Raw genomic sequence first — 22060 nt, 5'->3', positions numbered from 1 at the left:
GGGGGGCGTGCTGCCTGGAAGCCCGTGACGCCCGCGGAGTTCTAATGCTGCTGACGCAGCACGCAGGGGGCGTGGTGCAGCCTGCCTGCATGCAGGGGACAGCCCCCCTCCTCCGGGAACCAGCACAAGTGTCCTCCTCCATGGGCATATATATAGTCATTGTTCTTCTCCCATGGCTTCACACAAAAAGTAGAAAACAAGAGAGAAGGTGAGAAAGAAGTGTATCGTGTAGAAGAGTGTGAGTGATAGTGATCAGTATTGAAGAGGAATAGTGAGTATATTAGTGAGCTATACGGTGAAAGAAAAAAAAAATTTTAGTTTAAGGGTTTAAAAAAAAATGGTACGTAATTATTTGACGCCAGAAGAGCATATTATCAACTATTTGGATCATCTCATTTATGTAAGTTGGTAGATTTTGTTATGTGTTATATTCATGGTGGATGTTTGACATATGATGAGTTATTTAAATGTTTTGAATTAACTATGTTTCAGATGGAGTCATTCGGAACGGACCACAGCATGGTCATCGAAGACCGTAGAGACATTCAGGCATGATATAGACTACATGCAGGAGGTAAATAGTTATGTTCGGTCCGGTCCGGTCCGGTACGGTAAAGACAACACTGTTAATTACTCAAACGAACGTATAAACTGACAAAAAAATATTATTTCGTCACCACGTACCTATGTTTGTATATTCCGGAAACTCGGGGGCATTCATGGCCTCGAGATCCAACTCACGCATAAAAGGTGGAATGTCCATCGGTTGACTGCTCGACGGACCCACCACTACATTCTCTGCTGCTGCCTCAACTCCCACATTACCATCCTCATCTTCGTCGCCGGCCTCATAAGTGGCTTCGAAGTCTTCTTCGCTGTCACTATTCATTCCTTGGTACACTGCAGCTCTATCATCATGTATATCTATATCATTCTGAACCGCCACTGCCTCTACAGTTTCAAAATCAACATACACCTCAATCTGTGGGTGTCGCATCTGAGTCTCCCGGTGAATTTGAAACATCCTCTGCATACTCGCATCATCAGTGATCGGCATGGCATCAAACTGTGTTAGACCACCAAAAACCACAACCGGATTCCGGTACAGAATTCTGCTCACTCTCATTAACGTACCATTATCCATGCTTTGACAGAGGCCATTCTGCAGCTCCATTAACGTCATCGTGCATGGAACCACAAACGAAAACGGATTCTGGGACACAAACCTCACTCTCTCATGAGTATTACGTACTATCTCACCGTTGCGATACACCACCAAATTTGCGGTGCCCTCCATTACACCAACAACAGCCTCAAAGAATCCTCACAACACACTCAAATCTCACTCAATATGAAAAACACTCTCGAGCTCCACCTTATATAGAGCATTGCTGCCTGCCTCAACCAATCACGCTTTGACACGTGTCAGAACGCCCCCACGTGCTGAGTCATCACGCCCCCCACGTGTTGCATACTTGGACCAATCATTCTTCTCCACGTCAGCACGCCTCCCACGTGCTGACTCACCACGCCCCCACGTGCTGCACCTCCTGGCCTATCAAACTGCGCCACGTTAGCACGCCCCCTGCGTGCTGCTTGGGTGGCTCAATGGCAGCATGCCACCTAGTCTCCACGCCCCCCACGTGTTGAAGGCACCACGCCCCCTGCGTGTTACCCCTTCTTCTGACACGTCCATCCATTTGTAATACACACTGCTGCTCCATATTTACTCAATACACCAAAATACTTTCCATATTCAAATTAATGAGCCGTAATTTTCTCCCTAAATTTTGAGGTACCCTTTTATCCAGGTAATAAAGAGAGGGGTGTTTTAGCCAGCAGATTGAAAGAAGATGTTGGTGCAGGCGTGCAGCAATTCCCCAAATTTGATTTTAGAAGGAAAGGTTTCTGCAGCTGATGACGGCAGCGTAGCTGGTGGCGGCAGATGGGGTGCTGTTCAGTTTCCAATCAGGTTCGGGAGCATGAAGAAGCAGATGAATCCTTTCTTTGCCTCCACTGGTCAGTAGTGGAAGGAGCAGAAGCTCGCCGAAAAACCCGCAAGGTTCGTCCTTAACACTGGCACTCAGGAGATAAAAGAGCCCCATAAGGAGCTCATCACCAATGTCCAATCCTCCTCTTTCATTTTTGGCACATCTTGCTAATATGTACATGTATTCTTATTAAACTGAGTATTTATGTTCTTATTAAACTTCATGTTTTGCTGTTCATAGCAACGAACAAAGCACAGAGCAGAGATGAAAGAACTTATGTTCCTGGACTGAAGCGTTGGGTTAATAGGGTTACGGGTTGACATGATAGTTTGATGTGACAATCGTTCTTGATGCCACATTTAATTAGCTGCCGATATCCAAGGTGGTGCGCAGTAATTCCTCTTCTCAATCGAAATTGAAGTTTATTGATGTTGTTGTTGTTGTTGTTGGAAGTGATCTTCTTATTGTAACTTGCTGTAGAGTTTTTGCTGTTCTCACCTTTGATGTTTTTTGTCACCATTTTGTGCTTTCGTTTCAGGATATAGATTCAATTCATGGATATGGCTTCTTCTTTGGCTGTGACCCTGGTATTCTTTCAATCTTACTTTATCCTGCATTTATCCAGTCTTCTTTGTTTGCATCACTGTTACTGTATTGATTTACTTTATATCTTTATTGAATTTGTAGATGTGATAGAGGAAGATGCCTTGAATGAGGAGTACTGTGTTCAGGTTTTAAGGATTTTGATCACCAAGGCAGATACTGAAATCAAGGTACTTGAAAAGGATCTATCGTCCCTTCAAAATGAATTGGCCTGCGTTGAGCATGAGAAATGGCCTGAAATATGTTGTAGTGCTTTGACCGAAAGAATCAATTGGCTGGATGTTGCAATTAGTGCTTTGAAGAAAGATCTTGCTGATGAAATAGAGACAGGGCTGCTATTACACAGTAAGCCTGCTGAGACACTTAATGAGATAGTGAAGGCTTTACAAAGGGATCATTGTCAAGATGAAAACAGCCAGGTTTGACATTTGAATTCCCTTCCTCTTTCCAAGTTTACAAAATGTGATATTTTCCTGTTCCCTTTTGAAATCATTGCTATATTGATTTATTAGTATGGAAATGTAGCTTATCAAAGTATATGACCATAGCTATTAAGAATTATGAATCACTTACTATGTCCTAAAAAGATTAAGATTTATTAGTCTATTATACTATAGCACATAATATTACTTTAATTTTTATCTTCTATTTTAAGGGTGCATTACTGTGTTGCAAGTGTTATATATGCTAATACTATAATTTGCAAATTCTATGGATTTGCTTCAATACTGGCTGTAAAATAGTTTTTCTTAACAGGTTGACTCTTAGTAGTAATTTTGGTGACTAATATAATCTTTATTTATTAGGTTGGAGATTTAGGATATGCATCAGAGGTTGGAAACTATGCTGATTATTTAGGAGCTCCAAATGAGGTGTTATTTGTAATTGATGTTAATATCATAATTCCTTCACGTTCCAAGTAAACTTTTTTGTGAATCTAATTATAGCTTTCTCATGTATAGGGATCAGTTCAAGACAACAGTTGGTTTAGGAACTGAACCCTTTGTATCATTTGGTCTGTTTTCTATTTTTTTTTTGGGAGAACTTTGAAAGGACCATTGTTTAGTGGGTTAAACTCCATATCATACATATTCATCATAGTTGACAAATGCATTAAACATGTATTCTAAATCTATATACATACCATAGAATGATTATATCTTGGTAAATTATATTTCAAAACAGTTTAAATGTTAATTATGTCTTATATGTCTTAAATAGTTAAATTGTTCATATAGTTTATCAAGTGGATCATTTTAATAATAAAAGAATAACTCTTTTAGGCTAATACTATCATTGTGCAGGTTGTGCTCAAGGGAGAAGTACTTGGGGTGGACTGCTTGAAAGAGATTTACTTTTGATCCCAATGACCCAAACTAATACAGCACTGAGGTAAAGAATGTAAAGAAATTGAGCATTCACGTGCATATGATTTCTATAGGAATATGAGCATTCAAATGAAAAGAAAAAGTAAACACCACCACCTGATTTGGTGGATTACAAAGAAAAAGCAACAGTCAATATAGAAGAATACTTTGTAACTGATGATGTTGTTGCAACAATTGAACTCAGAACTTGAAACGGCACAATGTGGCTACTATTTTGTTTCATTGTTTATTTTTCATTAGTTGAAGTTAAGATGATAGCATTGATTGTTTTTAACCTTTTCTGCCTATTAGGTGCATCTTCTATTGGTTCATTTGTCAATTCAAAAATTCTTGCTGCATTTTTTGTTCCTATGGGGAAGAAATTATGCAATATTTTGATTTAGAAGAGTCTAATCTTAAAGTAATTTCAAAGCCTTTGCTATTCTTTTAGATTTCAGTTGATATATATATTTTCTATTTAAGAGGCATGATCTATTGAATTTGCATTTGTTCATCATTACTTTATTAGGTAAGTACTTTAATTATTCTGTCTCTTTGATAGTGAAACTGCTTGAATTGGTGGCATGCTTTTTGGCTATGATACACAGGTATTTATTTCATTTCATTTTGGATTTCATATATATAATTAGAAAATTCATTATTCCTTCTTTAATTCGTGCTTATTATGCCACATCTACCCCTAATAATTCTTTCTGCTTTTGATTGTGTGCATCAAAGTTATTGATTTCATCTGATTTCTTACCTATGGTAGTTCACATATAAAATTCTAATGTGTGTTGACTGAAGATATGAGAGATATGTCAAGGCATTTTTCCCCCTCCAATCATACGCCAAGTCTAATTAATAACCAAAACTTCTATTTTACAATTCATTCTGTTTAAAGCAAGAACTAAGTTGTCACAAAGTCAAAACAAGAAAAATTTGATTGGGAACTTTTGATGCAGTTTTGTCTTTGGCGCACCTATTCTTTTATAATGTTTGTTTTATGCATAAAAGAGAATTGTAATCTGATTGTATGTTATTTACATATATTATATGTCTAGACTGATAATAAGGTAAGTGAGGTGATATAGAGTTTAAAATAGTTGAATTATATTATTTACCTAAGGTCCCTTTCCATCCCATCTACATTGAACATTGCTAATTGCCATTGTGACTGATGCAATTTTCATATCTCATGGCCGCGTTCAAGGTTTTTTTTTTATCTTTTTTGAACTTCTTAAATATCAGTTTATTTATTGTTGTTTTTGATTGGTTTCAAATGACTAGAGTGATTAATGACCCAACTTTGTCAGGTTGAGCCTTAAGTGGTAATGAACCTCATCTTGCAAGACATGTTTGATGAAAATGCTTTCTACACTGTTCACTTTGTTATGGTTTGGAGTTATGGCCTTTGAAAGTATTGTTTAAGTGGCCAAAGCAAATTACAAATTCCACAGAAAATATTGTTTGGTTGGTTTCATGGTTTAGTTGCTAGCTACAGAGGATGATCTTTACTTGGTAAATCTAATGGCTTCATAAGAATATGTGCTTCTTTATCCAAAGAACTCGGAGGCCAAACAACTGCCGGATTAAAGTCCACATGATGCTTCCAATGAGCCTTAGGTAAATATTGCAAGTTTGTTCTTTCTTTTTGTTTCTTTCTTCTCCTTCTTACATTTGTTTTTTTGTATTTTCAGAGATACACGCTAATGCTTAATTTTTTTTTATGATGACTTCAGTTTAGAGAAGCAATTAGTGCATTCATCATTGGTGTAATTAAAATGGAGACATCACTTGGGAGATACGGCATTAAGGATATTTTTTTGTTCAGTTTGTGTATAATTTTATATCCCGTGAATTTTGTCCTTTGGTTCCGAGTTACCAAGTGACTAGAAGGAAGAGTATGTTGAACAACAATGTTTAAAGAATGAAATTGGTTTGAGTGTGTTAGGAAGTTTTTAATAAGTTAGACTTAAATAGAATGTTTGAGAGAATTGAATTAATTTTAGAGAGAATTCTTTGATTAGGAATCAAAACAATAGAATTGAAATAGAATATGTAGAGTGTGTTTGAAATAATTATTTTTTCTTTTTATTATTGCCATTAATCTTTTTTAGTGAGAATAATTTTGCTTATATCATAACTCATGAGAATAGAATTGGAAATTAGACTTTTTTGGTCGAATTTGACTTAAACTTAATCATTAAAACTAAATTCTTCGATGAGCTCAATTTTAATAAGACCAAGTTGGTAAGTATTTTTGTCGATTTAGTTTCCTGCTTGAATCGATAACAGCGTGTCGCGTACGACACAATATTCAATGTAGTTAGTCGTGGTATGGGTGGTTTTTTCTTTGTTTATCGATATGGTGGAATTGGGAAGACTTTACTGTGGAATGCACTATCCGCTTCAATAAAGTCAGAAGGTCAAATTGTTTTTAACGTTGTATCCAGTGGCATTGCAGAATTATTGTTACCTAATGGGCGAACTGCTCATTCACGATTTAAAGTTCCACTAAGTGTTAAACAAATTTTGCTATGAAGCGCTCGACAAGTGCCTTAAGGATGTCTTTCGTTTTAATCATGGCTCTAATCCCGATGCTCCGTTTGGTAGAAAAGTTGTTGTTCTATGAGGTGATTTTCGTCAGATATTGCCTGTGATTCCTCGTGGTTCTCGGGAGAAGATTGTTCATGCGTGTATTAATGCTTCGTACCTGTGGCAATCTTGCCAGGTGTTGCAATTGACCGAAAACATGAGGCTGAGTCGTGGTCTGCAAGATATTCACAATGTACAGTTAGAGAAATTTGCCGACTGGCTGCTTCAGATAGGTGATGGGTTATTGGGAGACAGTACTGATGGCGAATCGGTGATTAAAATACCAGAAAACTTGCTATTGGATATTGAGTCCCTAGGTCTTCACGATTTGGTGTTGTTTGTTTATCCTGACATTTTACTACGTACTTCTAGCGTGGATTATTTTAAGGACAGGAGTATATTGGCACCAACACTTGATGTTGTGATCGAAGTTAACAATCATGTGATATCTTTGCTCCCTGGCAATGAAAAGGTTTATTTGAGCACTTACATACTGCTTAATGAAGATGGTCACTTAGAATCCGAATTATACACAATGAGCACAAAATCGTTGAATGCGTTGAATTGTTTTGGAATTCCTCAACACATGTTAGTTTTTAAAATTGGTATTCCTGTCATGCTTCTTCGCAATATTGACCAATCTAATGGATTATGCAACGATATGCAAATGCAAGTTAGGCGACTTGGTGATCATGTTATTGAGCGCGTCATATTAGCAGGTCGTAATGTTGATGAAGTTGTATTTATTCCGAAGCTAAATATGGTCCTTAATAATGAAAAATTACCAATCAGGTTTACCCGGAGATAGTTTCCAATTGCGCTTTGCTTTGTAATCACCATAAACAAGTCTCAGGGACAAACACTCTCAACTGTTGGCGTGTATCTTTTAAGACCTATTTTTACACATAGACAGTTTTATGTTGCACTCTCTCAAGTCAATAGTTCCTCTGGTCTGAAGATGTTAGTTGTTGACTCTGATGGCATAGTCTCAAATCACACTATTAATGTTGTATACAGAGATATTTTTGTCAATTTCCTTCATGCCATTTCACGTGACTGTTATGTTTGTTGTTTGGCTTTTTTATCATCTTTTCAAGGTGTTGTTTGCATTTCGTTTCCTTAAAGCTGTCTTTATTGCTTGCGAATGTGATATTGTTCAGTATGACCACACCAGCATATTTAGATTCATGGTTCAAAGTCGTTGCTTCTATGTCTCCGTGCTTAGCACGGTCTTAAAACTAGTATTGACTTATAAATTGGTTTAGCATTCCCCCTACGGGCTCTGCACTAGTTAGAGAGTAAAAGAAGGGTTGGTAATGACAAATGAACGCAAAGCTCAAAATCAAAGTCAAAGTCAAAGTCAAATAGAAATTTAGCTAACTAATAAAAAAAGTTTAACATTGTAAATAATAGTTTTTAAGAATAATGATAATCGGAGTGAAGAAGAGAAACGTGAACGCTGCATCAGCTTCCTCAGCTTCGAAACTGTTGGCAATGGCGAAGAAACGAAGCTCTAAAGCTACGCTTTTACTCATCTTCATCTCCTTCACAGCTCTCTATGCTTTCCTTCCTGTCTTGGCTCCTCTTCCTTCTCTCTCCTCCTCCTCTCACCACAACAAAGTAACTTCCTTCACTCTTACAATTTCAATTTCCACTTCACACCAACTACCACCTATTCAACCTTGTTTTCATGCAGGTTAACAGAAACTTTGAGATTTCCCGCGATATGTTCTGGAAAGATTCTCAACCCTTTCAGATCATTGGCGGTGACTTGCACTATTTTCGAGTGCATCCACAGGTACATATGAATCTGAAAATTTGGTAATTAGGTTAGCTTAGGGGAACTGTAGCACTCTGGACTCATTTCAAATCAAACGGTGATGTGTTTTGTGTTCTAGTTTGCAGTACTGGGAAGATAGACTCTTAAAAGCCAAGGCATTGGGATTGAACACAATTCAAACTTATGTTCCCTGGAATTTACATGAACCAAGCCCTGGACGCCATGTTTTTGAGGGTTTTGCTGACATTGAATCTTTCCTCAAACTCTGTAACAAACTAGGTCTACTTGTCATGCTTAGACCTGGTCCATACATATGTGCAGGTTGCTGTAAAAACCTCCTTTCTCTTTTATATAATTCTTTTTAGATGATGACATACAGTTTCTGTTGATTTTGTTTCAGAGTGGGATTGGGGTGGTTTCCCTGCTTGGTTCTCTTCCATGAGCCCATCCCCCAAGCTAAGGTCATCCGATCCTACTTTTCTTCATCTGGTATGCTTTCAACATGGATTATGTTTAATAGACTTATAGACCCTTGATTATTCCACTTTTACTTTTGGGGAATACAACACTGAGCTGATAATCTCTATGAACAATCAACCCTACATTGTTTCTCTATCATTTTTGGTTTCATTAAAACATCTAGGTACTTGTGGGTTGTGGTCTTTTTCTGTATCTGTCTCTGTGCTTAAGTGTAGCTGTTATTGAAGTTTCAACTTACTATAGTTTCCTGTTCAAGGTTGAAAGATGGTGGGGTAACCTGCTTCCAAAATTGGTTCCTCTCCTATATCAAAATGGAGGTCCAATAATAATGGTTCAGGTATGAAGTTACCTTAACTGGAGATTTATGGAAATCTTCTATTTTGGACTTAAACTACTTACCTTATGAAAGAAAAATTAGATTGATTTCTGTGGCACTGTTTGACACAGATTGAAAATGAGTATGGTTCATATGGAAATGACAAAGCATATCTCCAACACCTTGTCGTGCTGGCTAGAAGTCATCTCGGACCCGATATCATTTTGTATGAAGTTTTATGTTTTTGAACCATATTTTCTTTATTCTAAAATTAACGTATCCTTGTGTGGAGGGTGTTTTCGAAGATGGTGTTACAATGTTATTTATTAAAACTGTTGAATTTTTCTAAATGTACATGCTCTATCTTTCAGGCAATTAAAGCTGAACGATGATATTGAATTACAACATCTGTGTTTACCTGAGGAATATCTTGTTTGTTTATTATCTTTCTTATATTCACCTTGTACAGATACACTACAGATGGGGGGGCTAGGGAAAATCTTGAGAAAGGAACTATTCGTGGGGATGCAGTCTATTCAGGTGAGAACCCAATACTATACATGCTGTTTTTGCACATATTTTTCTTTCCATCCTCCTCTGTTTCTCCCTCCCCTACCATAAACACATATCATTCACTTGAATATATTCTACTCACATTGGTTGTCCATATTATCCTCCTGTAGCTGTTGACTTCAGTACTGGTGATGATCCTTGGCCTATATTCGAGTTACAAAAGAAGTACAATGCCCCTGGAAAATCACCGCCATTGTCAGCGTATGTGTATTGTTATTGAATATTGCTTTTGTTCATGATATGGTAAATACAAAAAGCTCTTGTCATATCAGTGAATTTTACACTGGGTGGCTTACACATTGGGGGGAGAAAATTGCCAAGACTGATGCTGATTTTACAGCAGCTTCCCTTGAGAAAATTCTGCAAAAAAATGGTTCGGCAGTCTTATATGTATGTCTGAACTTCCAGCTTTGTACTATATTTGAGAATAGCATTTCAAGTGATCCATTTTGATCACGTTTTCTGATTTTCAGATGGCACATGGAGGTACAAACTTTGGGTTTTATAGTGGAGCAAATACTGGTTCTGCTGAGGCATTAGAGAAGATGGAGATGTTGACAACTCAAAATATAATGGTTTGTGTTGTGTTCTCTTGTTTTGAAGCACAGTATTGCATTTATGCAATTTAAACTATGATGCCCAAGAAAGAATTGAAGTTGGTTCTTGTTTTGTAAATGTTTCAGCTATTCGGAAGGTTATAGCACGATATAGCTCAGTGCCCCTTCCATCTGTTCCATCTAATATTCAAAAGACAGCATATGGACCAATTCACTTGCAGCGGAAAACTTTCTTATTTGATGAATTTAATTTTACCAGTTCCACCAATGTCTTTGAATCTGAACAACCAATGTCAATGGAGTCTGTGGGCCAGGTAAAAGTGATGGTTTTTCATAATTATGCATTATTATTCCTAAATGATATATCATCCAAGCTTAATGTTCTTTGTGTACAGTTGTTTGGATTCTTGTTATATGTCACCCAGTACAAAGCGAATGGAGGCATAAAAACTTTGCTTATACCAAAGGTGCTATTTGAGTTCTTCTCATTATTGTTTCCTGGCAACTTTTTTCCACATATTATCATCTTTTTTTTACTTGCTAGAAACTCTACCGTATTTTGCACTGGAAGAACTTAACTCCTCTAATATTATCAATTATGATGTGCAGTTGCATGACAGAGCTCAAGTATTTATATCATGCCCTTCTGACGTAACTGGTGCAAGGCCATCTTATGTTGGTGCCATAGAAAGATGGTCAAATAACAAACTCAACCTTCCTAATCTTAAATGCCATTCTAACATCAACTTATTGATTCTGGTATATACCTGCTTTTATATATAGAAAAAATAAAATAAAAATATACATTTGAAGTATTACATAGTTGCTTACTGATAAACTTCCAAAGGATATCTATGATCCATGAGCTTTTCTGCATAAAGCTTTCTTCCCCATTGTTGTAGGTGGAAAACATGGGTCGTGTAAATTATGGACCTTACATCTTTGATGGAAAGGTAAAGGCCATTATAATGATGATGATGTTGCTGCTCTGAGAATTCAATCGTAGTTTTGCTGATATTTGTAAGAACTCTTACAGGGCATTCTTTCCTCTGTTTATCTGGACGGGGAAATATTACACAGGTGGAAAATGTTCCCTATTCCTTTGCACAATCTCAATGAAGTGCCAACCCACAATGGCATCATGCAGGTTGCATATTCTGCACGTGGAAAAAGATTGACGAGTAAGTATGGTATGTACTAAAAGTATGCAGCAAACAACAAATTTCATGCCTTTTTTTTCCTGTCACTTCTACCTGCAATGATGTCACTTGATTCATGTAACTTGTATCACCCAGTGAAACAGCTTCTTTATTTTATTTTATTTTATCTCGACTTGATGATGGGGTTATGAAATGATAATCTAAAATCCGTAATGAAGTTGCTCCATTTTGTTTGCAGAGAATACTTCAAGAGAGCCTGCATTCTATTCAGGTCATTTCTCAATTGACAAATCAAGTGAGGTCAAGGATACATACATATCATTCAACAACTGGGGCAAAGGCATTGCATTTGTTAATGACTTTGATATAGGAAGATATTGGCCGGTAAAATAGTCTCCTTTCCCTCTTCAGTGAATTATTATATATACGTCATTATAACTATGTGACTGATAACTGATTATTGTTCTTGATAGTTGAGAGGACCACAGTGCAACCTCTATGTTCCTGCTCCAGTTCTTAAGCAAGGAAATAATTATCTGGTACGACTTGGCACCGACTATTGTTTATCTCTAGCACACATTATATCCAATTATATGGGCTTCATTACTGTCAAACATCATTTAAATCAATAACTATAATTATGATTATGACGACGACGACGACAACGATGATGCAGGTCATCCTGGAGTTGGAATCTCCAGACCCTGAACTTGTTGTACACAGTGTTGATGAGCCAGACTTCACGTGCAGTTTTGGTAATATGAATCTCCATCAGCTTTAAGTTTTAATAATAGAAGATTACATGACAAAAATGAGCTGCTTTTGCTTAGTTCATAAAAACTATCTTTTGGCATAGTAATGATTTTATGCTCTATGGTATAAATATGCTTTTGTTATGACCATATCTCTTAATAATTCTCTTTTAAGTTTATTATATCACATTCCCGTTAGATTCAAATTCGAAAGATAACAGAAAAGAGAAATAGAAGTTAGAAATAGAAAATGAGAGAAATAAATCGTCATTGGCCAAAGTCATTATTCTAGATCATTCTATCTTGAGTTTTTGACTTGACTTTCAAAAATTAAATCATTCTGATAATCTAAATTTTGTTACACTAGTGTATCTTTTTCTTAAGCAATTAGAAAATAATTTAAAATAAGAAAATGAAGCTAGCATTTCTTCTATTTCTTTTTATTTTTTTTTTCCAACAACAAACTTTGAAAAGAGGTTTTCTAAAAAAAGAAGCTTGTTCATTCCACGATCCGAAAATAACGTTGTACAGAACAGAATTTAGTTACGTGGCCGAAAACATCGGTGATAACAATAGATTCTTATCAAAATCTTTGCTGTAACACTTTGTTGATTCCTGCAAATAAGGAACAGAAAATAAAGGGAAACCCAGCAAAAAATTTTAATTGCATCTCCTCCGGAATCTCCCCTATTTTTTCTTGAGAAATGAGCAAAAAGATCAGCACAACCTCACAGGCTTGCGCTGCTTGTAAGCACCAACGTAGGAAGTGTGGTCCTAACTGCATTCTCGCACCATATTTTCCTCACGATCGCCAAAAACAATTCCTTAACGCTCATAAATTGTTTGGAGTTGGAAGAATGACTGATCTCATCAAACCACTGGGTCCTACCGAGAGAAACATTGCCATGGAAACCATCATCTACGAATCTGAGATGCGAGCCTATGATCCTGTTAACGGTTGTTGTACAATGATTCAACAGCTTCAATCTGAGATTGAGTACCGTCAAGCTGAGCTTCAACTTGTTCTTCATCGTCTCGCCCTCTTCAAAGCTCAAGCGCAGCAGCAATCTTCGAGTTGCAACCAAGTTAATAATGTTGAAGGGATTCCATTTCAACCGGATCAATATTATGAAGCTACTAACATGGATAGCAATAGCTCCATTACGCATGAAGTGGATCTTAATGCATGGATGATGCAAAACTTGCAATCACCTGCGTTGTTATCACCTTTGACATTAACCAATGAGAATGAAAATGGCAATGTTGGAGTTGATGATAATAATGGCTATATTTATGATCAGAAGCCTATGCTTGACCTTGGTTTTAAAGAAACCAAATCAAATCATCAAACACCAGTGGAGGGCATGCATTATTCAGGTTTGTAAGCATCATACTGTTGATTATATATTATACTCTGTTCTTTCATTGATGTTAATATGATACCATATTATTCTCAAATATGCAGGGATGAAGCAAATTTACAATTTTCAAGATCAGGAACAGAAAGATTAAAAAAAGCTGTAGCAACTTTTTTTTATTCTCTCACAAAATATTAGGCTAGCAAAGTTTTACAACTTAACATAGATTGTAGAGAAGATGGCATAAGATCAATTTTGTAATCATCACTAGCTAGGTATTGCCTTTGATTATTAAGTTCAAAGTTCAAACATTACACCAGCTTTTTGTTTATTATGTATTTTGATAAATTTTTGCAGCAATATAGCGACTATCATCATTACCTATAAAATAAACGTATATTGTTGGATTAAATTGGATCAATAAATTTTGTTAGCTCTTGAGCTTCTCTCCAACACACAAGAATGGCAACACAAATGAAATATGAAATATATATAAGAAACTTTAGGTTGAATCAATAAAATTTCAAGAAAGGTGAAGCTTGAAGGTGTCTAGTTGTGACTCCAACTGCTGCTGATCATGATCAAGATCGTGATGATGATTACGATCTGCACGTAAGATGTTGATCAAGGCCTTGACTTGTGCTAGCTCTTGTTCCAAGCTCCCTTTGAGAACATTGAGTGTGGCTAACATGGCATCACGGTTGTTCACATTCATGGCTACTCCTTCAATACCCTTTAACCTTTCATTATTATTCTCATTCTCACCTTCTTCACCTTTAGCTTCTCTTGTTGCCTTGGCCTCATCATCTTCATCATTTGGGAACACAGGTTCAAGTTCCAATCCATCTTCATTGAAATTCCACCCACTTATCCTTCTTTGCTTCATCAACTTCCCATGCTTCACTTCATCATCATCATCATTATTATTATTATTATTCATAGAAGAAGCCTTGCTGATTTCCTTGTACCTCTTCTCAACACTAGGCAACCCATGCAGCACGTTCTTCACCAAAAACTCAGAGCCCTTACAGTTTCTAAAGAACGGATGCTTCAGAAGCTTCTCCGCCGTAGGCCTCTTAGCCGGATCCTGATCCAGGCAAGAAGCCACCATGTCCTTGAAGTTCTTGGAGAATTTCTTACCATGGGAGGTGGAACCGCCGCCAAACTTGTCCAGATCGGAAAAGCGAAAGCGCTTGGTGATCTTGAGAATCATGGACTTAGAAGGAGGAAGGTGAGAGAGTGGAGGCCTTCCATGGGCCAACTCCAACGCCGTGATCCCAAACGACCATATATCAGCCTTGAAACTGTAACCGACGTGGGAGTGGATCACTTCCGGCGCCATCCAATACGGTGTTCCGGCAACATCTTTGAGCATGAGAGAAGAACACGAACAACAACCAGGAACACTTGAAGAAGAAGAAGAGGAAGAAGAGGAGCTCATGATTGACTCGTAGATGGAAGCGGAGACGCCGAAATCGGCGAGCTTGACGGATCCGTTGGAATCGACGAGAATGTTACCGGCTTTGATGTCTCTGTGGAGATGTCCCTGGCTATGGAGGTAAGACAAAGCGTTGAGAGTTTCTCTGAGGATGAATGCGATGCATGGCTCTGAGAATCCGTCCGGGAAGGAATGAGAGATGATGGATTGGAAGGATCCGCCGGCCATGAAGGGCATGACCACCCAGAGACGGTGGTCGACGGTGAAGCAGCAGTGTGCGTTGAGGATGTTGGGGTGGGAGAGGAGGGAGAGAGTTTTGACTTCGCGGCGGACGTCATCGAAGTCGGGACGGGAGCCGTCGAGGTCGATGGATTTGATGGCGACGAGGGAGGAGTTGATGGGGATGCAGATAGCCTTGTAGACGACGGCGCTGACGCCGGAACCGATCTCGTCGAGGAGCTTGTATGAGGTGGAGTCGAGTGGGTATTGAAGTCTTCTTGGTGATTCTAATTCCGATGATGAGTCCTTTGTCGCCATGATTTGAGTAGCTGAGTGAATTGGAAGAAGATGCATAGTTGGTGTGCATGGCCATGGATAATCAACAAGGTATTAATAAGTGCCACGAAAGTGGAGGGTGGGTTACGTTATGGCGGTTTTCTTGTGAGGTTTTGGAGGAAAAGCAAAAATAAAGTAGCGGTGATGTCAAACTATGCATGTGAATCAATCACAAAGTTTTAATAAGTTTTTTCTATTTATTCACAGTTTTTATAAATAATCATCTTCGTCTTTAATTGAAAAAGATAATAATTGTAGCGGAGGCACGTAGAACCATTTGTTTCTGATCCATCTGGGCAGACCAGCCTCCAAGTTTGCAACAATATATTACTCACTAAGGCAAACTATAAACTTAGTCTTGCCTCAAGTGTATAAAATTTCTTGCAGAATCTTCCAATCTAGTCTTCCACTTGCGGCATAAATATTGGAAAGCAGCATGAAGATCCCAGTTATTTTTTACTTGATAGGGTGGATTGGATAATTTAATTTGAATGAAAAGTTAGGCAATTCACCTAAATAAAATAAATGAATTAAATATTTATTTAAATATAATAATTAAAAATTGATTACTTATATACTTGTCTTATTATCTTATTTTTATTTTATGTAAATAGTAGAATTTCTTTCGCTTTTTACAAAAATATGTAAACTGTGGTACTTTTTTACAGTTTATGAAAAATGTAGAACATAAACCGTGGTACTTCTTCTACGGTTTATGAATAGTAAGCATGCATACATAATCCGTTTTATTTTTTTTATGGTTAATGAGGAGTAAAAATTCTATATATACTCGATGAAATCAATTATACAGAAGAGTAGTATTATTTTTACAATGGCAAGTGAGAAAGAGAGTACATAGTTTTCTAGTGCTAGTGTATTACTCTGGAAAAATTCATAGAAACAAGAGATATGGTGTGAAGTTCACTGACAGAGAATCTTTGAGTGTATTTATCAGTTCATCGAATACGTTGTCAGATCTAAAGAACAGTATATTGCAGAAGCTTGAGGTATTTGGGAGCAAGTGGGTGAAGAAGTTATTTCATAAGATCCCTATCGCAGTTGTACCAACCGTTGGGAAGTATGATACGTTTGTGATAGCGTCCAATGAAGATCTTCGGGTTCTATTTCATTGTTGTAGGAATTTTCCAGAGGTCAGAATACACGAGCTGTATACGAAGTTGGAGGTCAACGTCGGCAGTTATGGGACATCAGCTCTGAATCCTCAGTCGACTGCCATGGGCGATGCTTTTAGTTTGATGGTTGTGGTTGCACCAGCTCGTCTGTCCGTTGTATCTCCTTCCTTTGCGACTGATTTAGATGGTACGAATGCAGTTGGTTTTGTACCATTCGAGAATCGTTTGGTCCAGCAGCAGACAGTTGAGGTGGTTAGTGGTCTTGGCATTATTACTGATGTTGTAGGGTTGGGCGAACCTGATCGAGTTGAGAATCCAATGCGGGAGGATGATTCAGACTAGGAGCCTGTTGATATAATTGGAAACAGTGATGATGATGCAGGTGCCAATCCATGTACACAGCATAACCCATCAATCTCCGGCACACAGCAGTACCTTTCGCACTTTTCAATTCTAAACTTAGAGGCTATGGGGCAACAGCCGGACGGAGATGCTGTTGTTGGGGGGTTCTTCCACAAAATTTTAGATTAGGCAATCATTCCAGAATAAAGAGGAAGCTATTTTGAGTGTGAAGGATTATAGCATCCGTCGAGGTGTTGAGTACAAGGTCTTAGAGTCAGATCATCTGAAGTATCATGAAAAATGCAAGGAGTTCGACAAATGATGCACTTGGTTGATTTCCATCTTGCATCGTGTACAAAAGGGCACTTGGGAGGTCAGAAGGTATAACGGTTCGCACACTTGCTTGACTACTTCGATTTCGAGCGATCACCAACAGCTTGATTACCACGTTATCTGTGCGAGGATCTATCCGTTAGTTAGAACGGATGCTGCGGTTACGATAAAGATGTTGCAGGAAGCAACAAAAGCAAATTATGGATTTAGACCTAGTTACAGGAAGGTCTGGATGGCAAAGCAGAAGGCAATAGCACATATATATGGAGATTGGGAAGACTCGTATGCCGAGTTGCCACGTTTGATGTTTTGGGTTCAATCCACCATGGTAGACACGGTTGCAGTGTTGAAGACTTCTCCGGTTAGAGTTGGGAATCAAGTCGATGAATCTACATTCTACTTTCATCGTTTTTTCTGGACATTTCTATCTTGCAACGAGGCCTTTCAGCATTGTAAGTCCCTCATGATCATTAATGGTACCCACTTATATGGCAAGTATGGAGGTACTTTGCTACTGGCTATAGCGCAAGACAAAACTCGAACATCTTGCCGATAGTGTTCGCACTTGTGGAGGAAGAAAATGCGGAGTCGTGGTCTCTTTTCTTGTCCAATCTACGACAGCATGTGACGCCACAGAAATGTATTCTTGTTATCTCCGACAGACATAACGGCATTGAGGTTGCCCTTGAGGCCCCTGATAGTGGTTGGCTACCTCCACGTGCTTATCGAGCATTCTGTATTCATCATGTGGCGGCAAATTTTAACCTGAGCTTCAAAGGTCAAGACGCGAGAAGGCTATTGGAGAATGCTGCATATGCGAAGACCGAGACAGAGTTTGATTACTGGTTTGACATTATGTGGACTGAGAACCCGACTATGTGTGATTGTGCCAACCGAATGAAATATGACAAGTAGACCCAACATCAGGATAGCAGGAGACGGTTTGGCCACATGACAACCAATATTGGTGAATGTGTCAATTATGTGTTAAGGGGTACAAGGAATCTCCTGATGACAGCGTCGGTGAAGTCCACTTAAGGAAGGCTTGCAAAGCTATTTGTTATCCGTGAACAAACGGCAGAGGCGCAATTGAGGACTTGGCATGAATTTTGTCAGGCATTGGTGAAAGCAATAGAGCGCAACTTGAGAGACTCGAGATGCTTCACCGTCACTTTGTACGACAGATATCAGTCCGAGTATACCGTGGCTGAGACGACCCCTACCACTAACTTCTCGCTTGATAACTATCGAGTTTCACTTAGGGATCATACATGCAATTGTGGCTATTTTCAGAATCTGCATTACCCATATTGTCACGCCATTGCATGTTGTACCCACTCGCGCCTGAATTGGGCCTCAAATGTTCTCAGCATGGGAAACCTCCAGAAAATCCAGGACTGTAGTAGCTGAAGTGGTCCGGCCAAGTTAACGATATTTCGGTTTGTCACCGGACACATACATATATACAACCAGGCCAGTGCAGCTGAGCCCCAACTGGATTTTTCCAACTCATCCATCGACGCTAAAAATAGCAACCATCGAAGGTGAACCCGGTTCGCGTTCTTGTCCTCAAACAGCTGAGTCGACAACAACATCATAATGTAAGCACGCGCGTATATACGTACTGTCTCCTCACTCGCATTTGATGGGAGCATCCGAAACCTCTCATGGAACCATGTGAAGTGAACCGTCATCTACTTGACTTTATTCGGTGGTGGTAGCTCGCCGAATAATTTCTGAAACCACTCCCACGCTGGTCTTCCGTTGTCCATGAACTACTCAAAGTTAGTGAGGCATCCACTAATGGCCTCCTCATCAATGGGCAAACCCAGCTGATACCCCACATCTTGTAGAGTGATAGTGCATTCTCCAAATGACATGTGGAAGGTGTGCGTCTTAGGACGCCACCTCTCAATGAATGCGCTAAGCAGAGGCTCATCAACCCATAACTAATGACTGATCAGTTTAGCCAAGTGATACAAACTCGCAGTTTTCAAATACGGCCTGATCTGTTCATGTAGAGGCATATTCTGTTGTCTCTTAACACTACAAATACGTTTAGTCGGCTGCAACATGTGGAAGAAAAAATTATTTCGACACTAATCATATTTTAAAAAAAATATGGTTCATTATCGAAAAAATTAATTCGATACTAATCAAAATTTAACGTACAAATAACTACACTATAAATTATTTACGAATTACACAAAGCACAGACAACATTCTAACACATAAATTAACAAAAACTAATTAACTCCTTACTAATGAAATTTTAACATATAAAAAATTAACCTCTTAGTTGATGTTTTCAGTCACGTGAACAACGTCGTTCAATCGATACATGCAATCTTGATTTTTCATGACCCCACCACGCTAGAGTCTTGAAGCTCCCAAATTTTCTCCCAAATACTCTCACCTCCAACAACTCTTACACCCAACAATATAATCCATCATTCGGTCTCGCGGATTATATATATGTTTAGTTCTTCATAAACCGTAAAAAGGGTATCATGTTTTATGCACACAAATTTCTCTTTGTAAACTATAAAAGGAATTTCATGGTTTACACAATAAAAAATAAGATAAATAAGTAATCAATTTTTAATTGTTGCATTTGAATAAATATTTGATCCATTTATTTTATTTAAGTGAATTGTCCAAAAAATTATGTCATCCTGCATATTTTATGTTGCATTTACATATGCTTTATTTTATATATGTTGTTTGTTCCAGTAATAAGATTAAGCGTCTTTTAAAAACACATTAGGAATAAATAATATCTTTTGTGAAGAGAAAATAGTCTGGTAGATCAGGCTATACAGTTCGATCGAAACCAATTTCTATACTACTTGAAACAAGTACTATGTGTATTTCTCTCTCTATGATATTTATTTACGGAGTTTTTTTATTTTGTATTTTGGATCACTACTTTTAAGCCTTTAAAATGTTCAAAAGGAAAGTAAATGGAGGAACGTATAAAATAAAATAAAATAAAAATACTTATTATAAACTATATAAGTGATAAAGACCTAACGTTATTATGATGTTAAAGGTGTTGGATTTTCCGTGGAGTCTTATAGCTCGAAAGAAAAAGGACCTGAGTCAAAACGAGAATCTGGTCCCACCCAAAAATAGAGAAAAAGAAGAAGAGGAGAATCTTTAAACTAACTTTAACTTTTTAATGTGCATATACACTCTTTATACTATCATTAAAAAAAAAACCCTTTTAATACGAAATTGTGCAAAGAAAATAATAAGGTGGCAAAGAAGGGAGAGTGAGAAGAGGAAGGTAGCAATGGAAGGCTACTTGAGGAGACAAGAAAACAAAACTATGCACAAGTTTATGGCTTCTTCCAAAGCGATAGCGATTTTTGATACACCTATCATTCCTTCCACTGCTACACTCAACTACCACCGTACACGTCACCAAAATAATATATATAGTATTTTTCTTTTATATTTACTCATTCTATTATTTTATTGTAAGTATGTTCAAGTTAACCTGAATTTCCCAAATTTACTTATCCACCTAAATGAAATGGCTATTTACGTTAAACCTACTATACCATACAATAATAGTAGTAGCTAGGCACGATATATAGTACAGCAGTAGCAATACTCTAAGAAATATTATGATCAAATTAAATTTCCTTGTCGGTGTACTAATGTGTGGATTAAAATTTTTATAGTTTTTAATTAATTTGCCAATAAACATTTGCTAATTACGTCTTTCTAGCAGTGACGAAGATTTACACTTATAACAAGTTGAAACCATGACGTAACTGAAAGAACAAGTTCAAACAAAATCGTAAGATTAGAAAAATACAAAGCCTTTTTCAAAGAGAAGAAGAAAAAAACAGAGTAGTATACAAGAAGATAAAACACCTGTCACCCACTAAAAAAAATAAAAATAAAAAACCTCATCATCAAATCTTTCTTCCATTTACAACCAGTTATTATGAATATAAACAAATTCAGCAAAAATAATATATCAAATAGAATAAAATAAAGTCCACCATTAACATAAGCTAAAATATATATTAAAAAAAAAAACAAACCTCTCTGGAATTTTTTTGTTCTAAAGATGGCGATAATATTGTTCATCCAACGGTCCATTTCCAGATCTTGAATCTGACATCGACGTTGCACTTGGCGTTCGAGGTGGACGCCGTCGCCGGTTTCTTCCCGGAGGGAAGTGTGGCCTTGATACCTTCACAAGAAACCCTGATTCTGACCTTCGGTGTCTTCAAATTCCCCATCGCAGCCTTCACCTTCGTCTCCAGCTTCACCTGCAACGGCAACCCGCTCTTACTCTTCATGCTGCTCTTCAACTTCGCCGCATCGTCGCTCTGCAGCGCCTGGCCGGAACTCGAAATCGTTGTCTTCAGCACCGTCGTGTTCTTCTTGCCGTGGTCGAAGGCGGGGACAGTGCCGTCGCCGACGTCGATGTCACCGGAGAGGATCGAGACGGAGGTAGGATCGTAGGAGAATGAGATGTGTTTGTTAGGGTTTGTAGCGGTTACGCTGATCGCGAATTTCGAGCTGAGTGTGGAAGAAGCGGTGAGGTTGAGGTACGAAAGTGTGAGGGACGTGACGGTGAAGTCAGGGCGGTGGGGACGGTAGAGTACATAAACGACGACGCCGGCGATACCGATCAGAAGGAGGAGGATGAGAACGATGAGGATCAGCCAGAAGCAGAAGCGGCAGCAGCAGCTACGGCGGCT

General features: G+C 38.1%; 6 protein-coding genes and 1 long non-coding RNA gene across 7 annotated transcripts in view; 5 read left to right on the top strand and 2 right to left on the bottom strand.

The window, feature by feature from the left end:
* Positions 1-2549: 2549 nt before the first annotated feature.
* LOC110274557 (uncharacterized) lies at positions 2550-3961 on the top strand. Its single transcript, XR_008002037.1, has 3 exons — positions 2550-2578; positions 2679-3013; positions 3401-3961. It is a non-coding gene; the product is annotated as an uncharacterized LOC110274557 (long non-coding RNA).
* A 2340-nt stretch (positions 3962-6301) lies between these two features.
* LOC107461320 (uncharacterized) lies at positions 6302-7077 on the top strand. Its single transcript, XM_052253282.1, has 3 exons — positions 6302-6472; positions 6612-7001; positions 7066-7077. Exons 1-3 carry the CDS (start codon positions 6302-6304, stop codon positions 7075-7077), a joined length of 573 nt encoding a protein of 190 aa, XP_052109242.1.
* Positions 7078-7896: 819 nt separating this feature from the next.
* LOC107461437 (beta-galactosidase 17) lies at positions 7897-12359 on the top strand. Its single transcript, XM_016079926.3, is given in 19 exon segments — positions 7897-8179; positions 8256-8357; positions 8465-8660; positions 8740-8828; positions 9076-9156; positions 9267-9361; positions 9605-9675; positions 9819-9909; positions 9981-10098; positions 10182-10239; positions 10242-10283; positions 10392-10579; positions 10661-10732; positions 10875-11024; positions 11168-11218; positions 11302-11455; positions 11664-11809; positions 11899-11964; positions 12102-12359. Coding segments are annotated over 19 exon segments (2070 nt in total). The 5' UTR covers positions 7897-7984; the 3' UTR covers positions 12207-12359.
* A 69-nt stretch (positions 12360-12428) lies between these two features.
* LOC107461308 (LOB domain-containing protein 22-like) lies at positions 12429-13800 on the top strand. The gene is made up of 2 exons (XM_016079796.3): positions 12429-13554; positions 13643-13800. Exons 1-2 carry the CDS (start codon positions 12882-12884, stop codon positions 13687-13689), a joined length of 720 nt encoding a protein of 239 aa, XP_015935282.1. The 5' UTR covers positions 12429-12881; the 3' UTR covers positions 13690-13800.
* A 48-nt stretch (positions 13801-13848) lies between these two features.
* On the bottom strand, positions 13849-15567 carry LOC107461391 (serine/threonine-protein kinase BLUS1). The gene has a single exon (XM_016079867.3). It carries the CDS (start codon positions 15544-15546, stop codon positions 14059-14061), a length of 1488 nt encoding a protein of 495 aa, XP_015935353.1. The 5' UTR covers positions 15547-15567; the 3' UTR covers positions 13849-14058.
* Positions 15568-17508: 1941 nt separating this feature from the next.
* On the top strand, positions 17509-18251 carry LOC107461319 (uncharacterized). The gene is made up of 2 exons (XM_016079809.1): positions 17509-17788; positions 17833-18251. The coding sequence occupies exons 1-2, from the start codon at positions 17509-17511 to the stop codon at positions 18249-18251; spliced, it is 699 nt and encodes a 232-aa protein (XP_015935295.1).
* A 2990-nt stretch (positions 18252-21241) lies between these two features.
* Positions 21242-22060, bottom strand: part of LOC107461516 (NDR1/HIN1-like protein 6) — a gene marked incomplete in the record, with an annotated part of 1045 nt that continues 226 nt past the window's right edge. Inside the window, 1 exon segment of the mRNA XM_016080037.3 lies at positions 21242-22060. Coding sequence (XP_015935523.1) covers positions 21437-22060 — 624 coding nt within the window.

Source organism: Arachis duranensis, chromosome 8 (genome assembly GCF_000817695.3).
Source record: "Arachis duranensis cultivar V14167 chromosome 8, aradu.V14167.gnm2.J7QH, whole genome shotgun sequence".
Taxonomy (NCBI): domain Eukaryota; kingdom Viridiplantae; phylum Streptophyta; class Magnoliopsida; order Fabales; family Fabaceae; genus Arachis; species Arachis duranensis.
The sequence above is the reverse complement of the archived record's forward strand: the minus strand, read 5'-3'. Positions and strand labels throughout refer to the sequence as shown.

Coding starts and splice junctions, on each gene's coding strand:
- LOC107461320 (XM_052253282.1), top strand. CDS start 6,302: ATGGGTGGTTTTTTCTTTGTTTATCGATATGGTGGAATTGGGAAGACT. Junction 6,473..6,611: donor CTGCTCATTCACGATTTAAA/GTTCCACTAAGT, acceptor GATTTTCGTCAG/ATATTGCCTGTGATTCCTCG.
- LOC107461308 (XM_016079796.3), top strand. CDS start 12,882: ATGAGCAAAAAGATCAGCACAACCTCACAGGCTTGCGCTGCTTGTAAG. Junction 13,555..13,642: donor GGAGGGCATGCATTATTCAG/GTTTGTAAGCAT, acceptor TCAAATATGCAG/GGATGAAGCAAATTTACAAT.
- LOC107461391 (XM_016079867.3), bottom strand. CDS start 15,546: ATGCATCTTCTTCCAATTCACTCAGCTACTCAAATCATGGCGACAAAG.
- LOC107461319 (XM_016079809.1), top strand. CDS start 17,509: ATGTTGCAGGAAGCAACAAAAGCAAATTATGGATTTAGACCTAGTTAC. Junction 17,789..17,832: donor CAACGAGGCCTTTCAGCATT/GTAAGTCCCTCA, acceptor TTATATGGCAAG/TATGGAGGTACTTTGCTACT.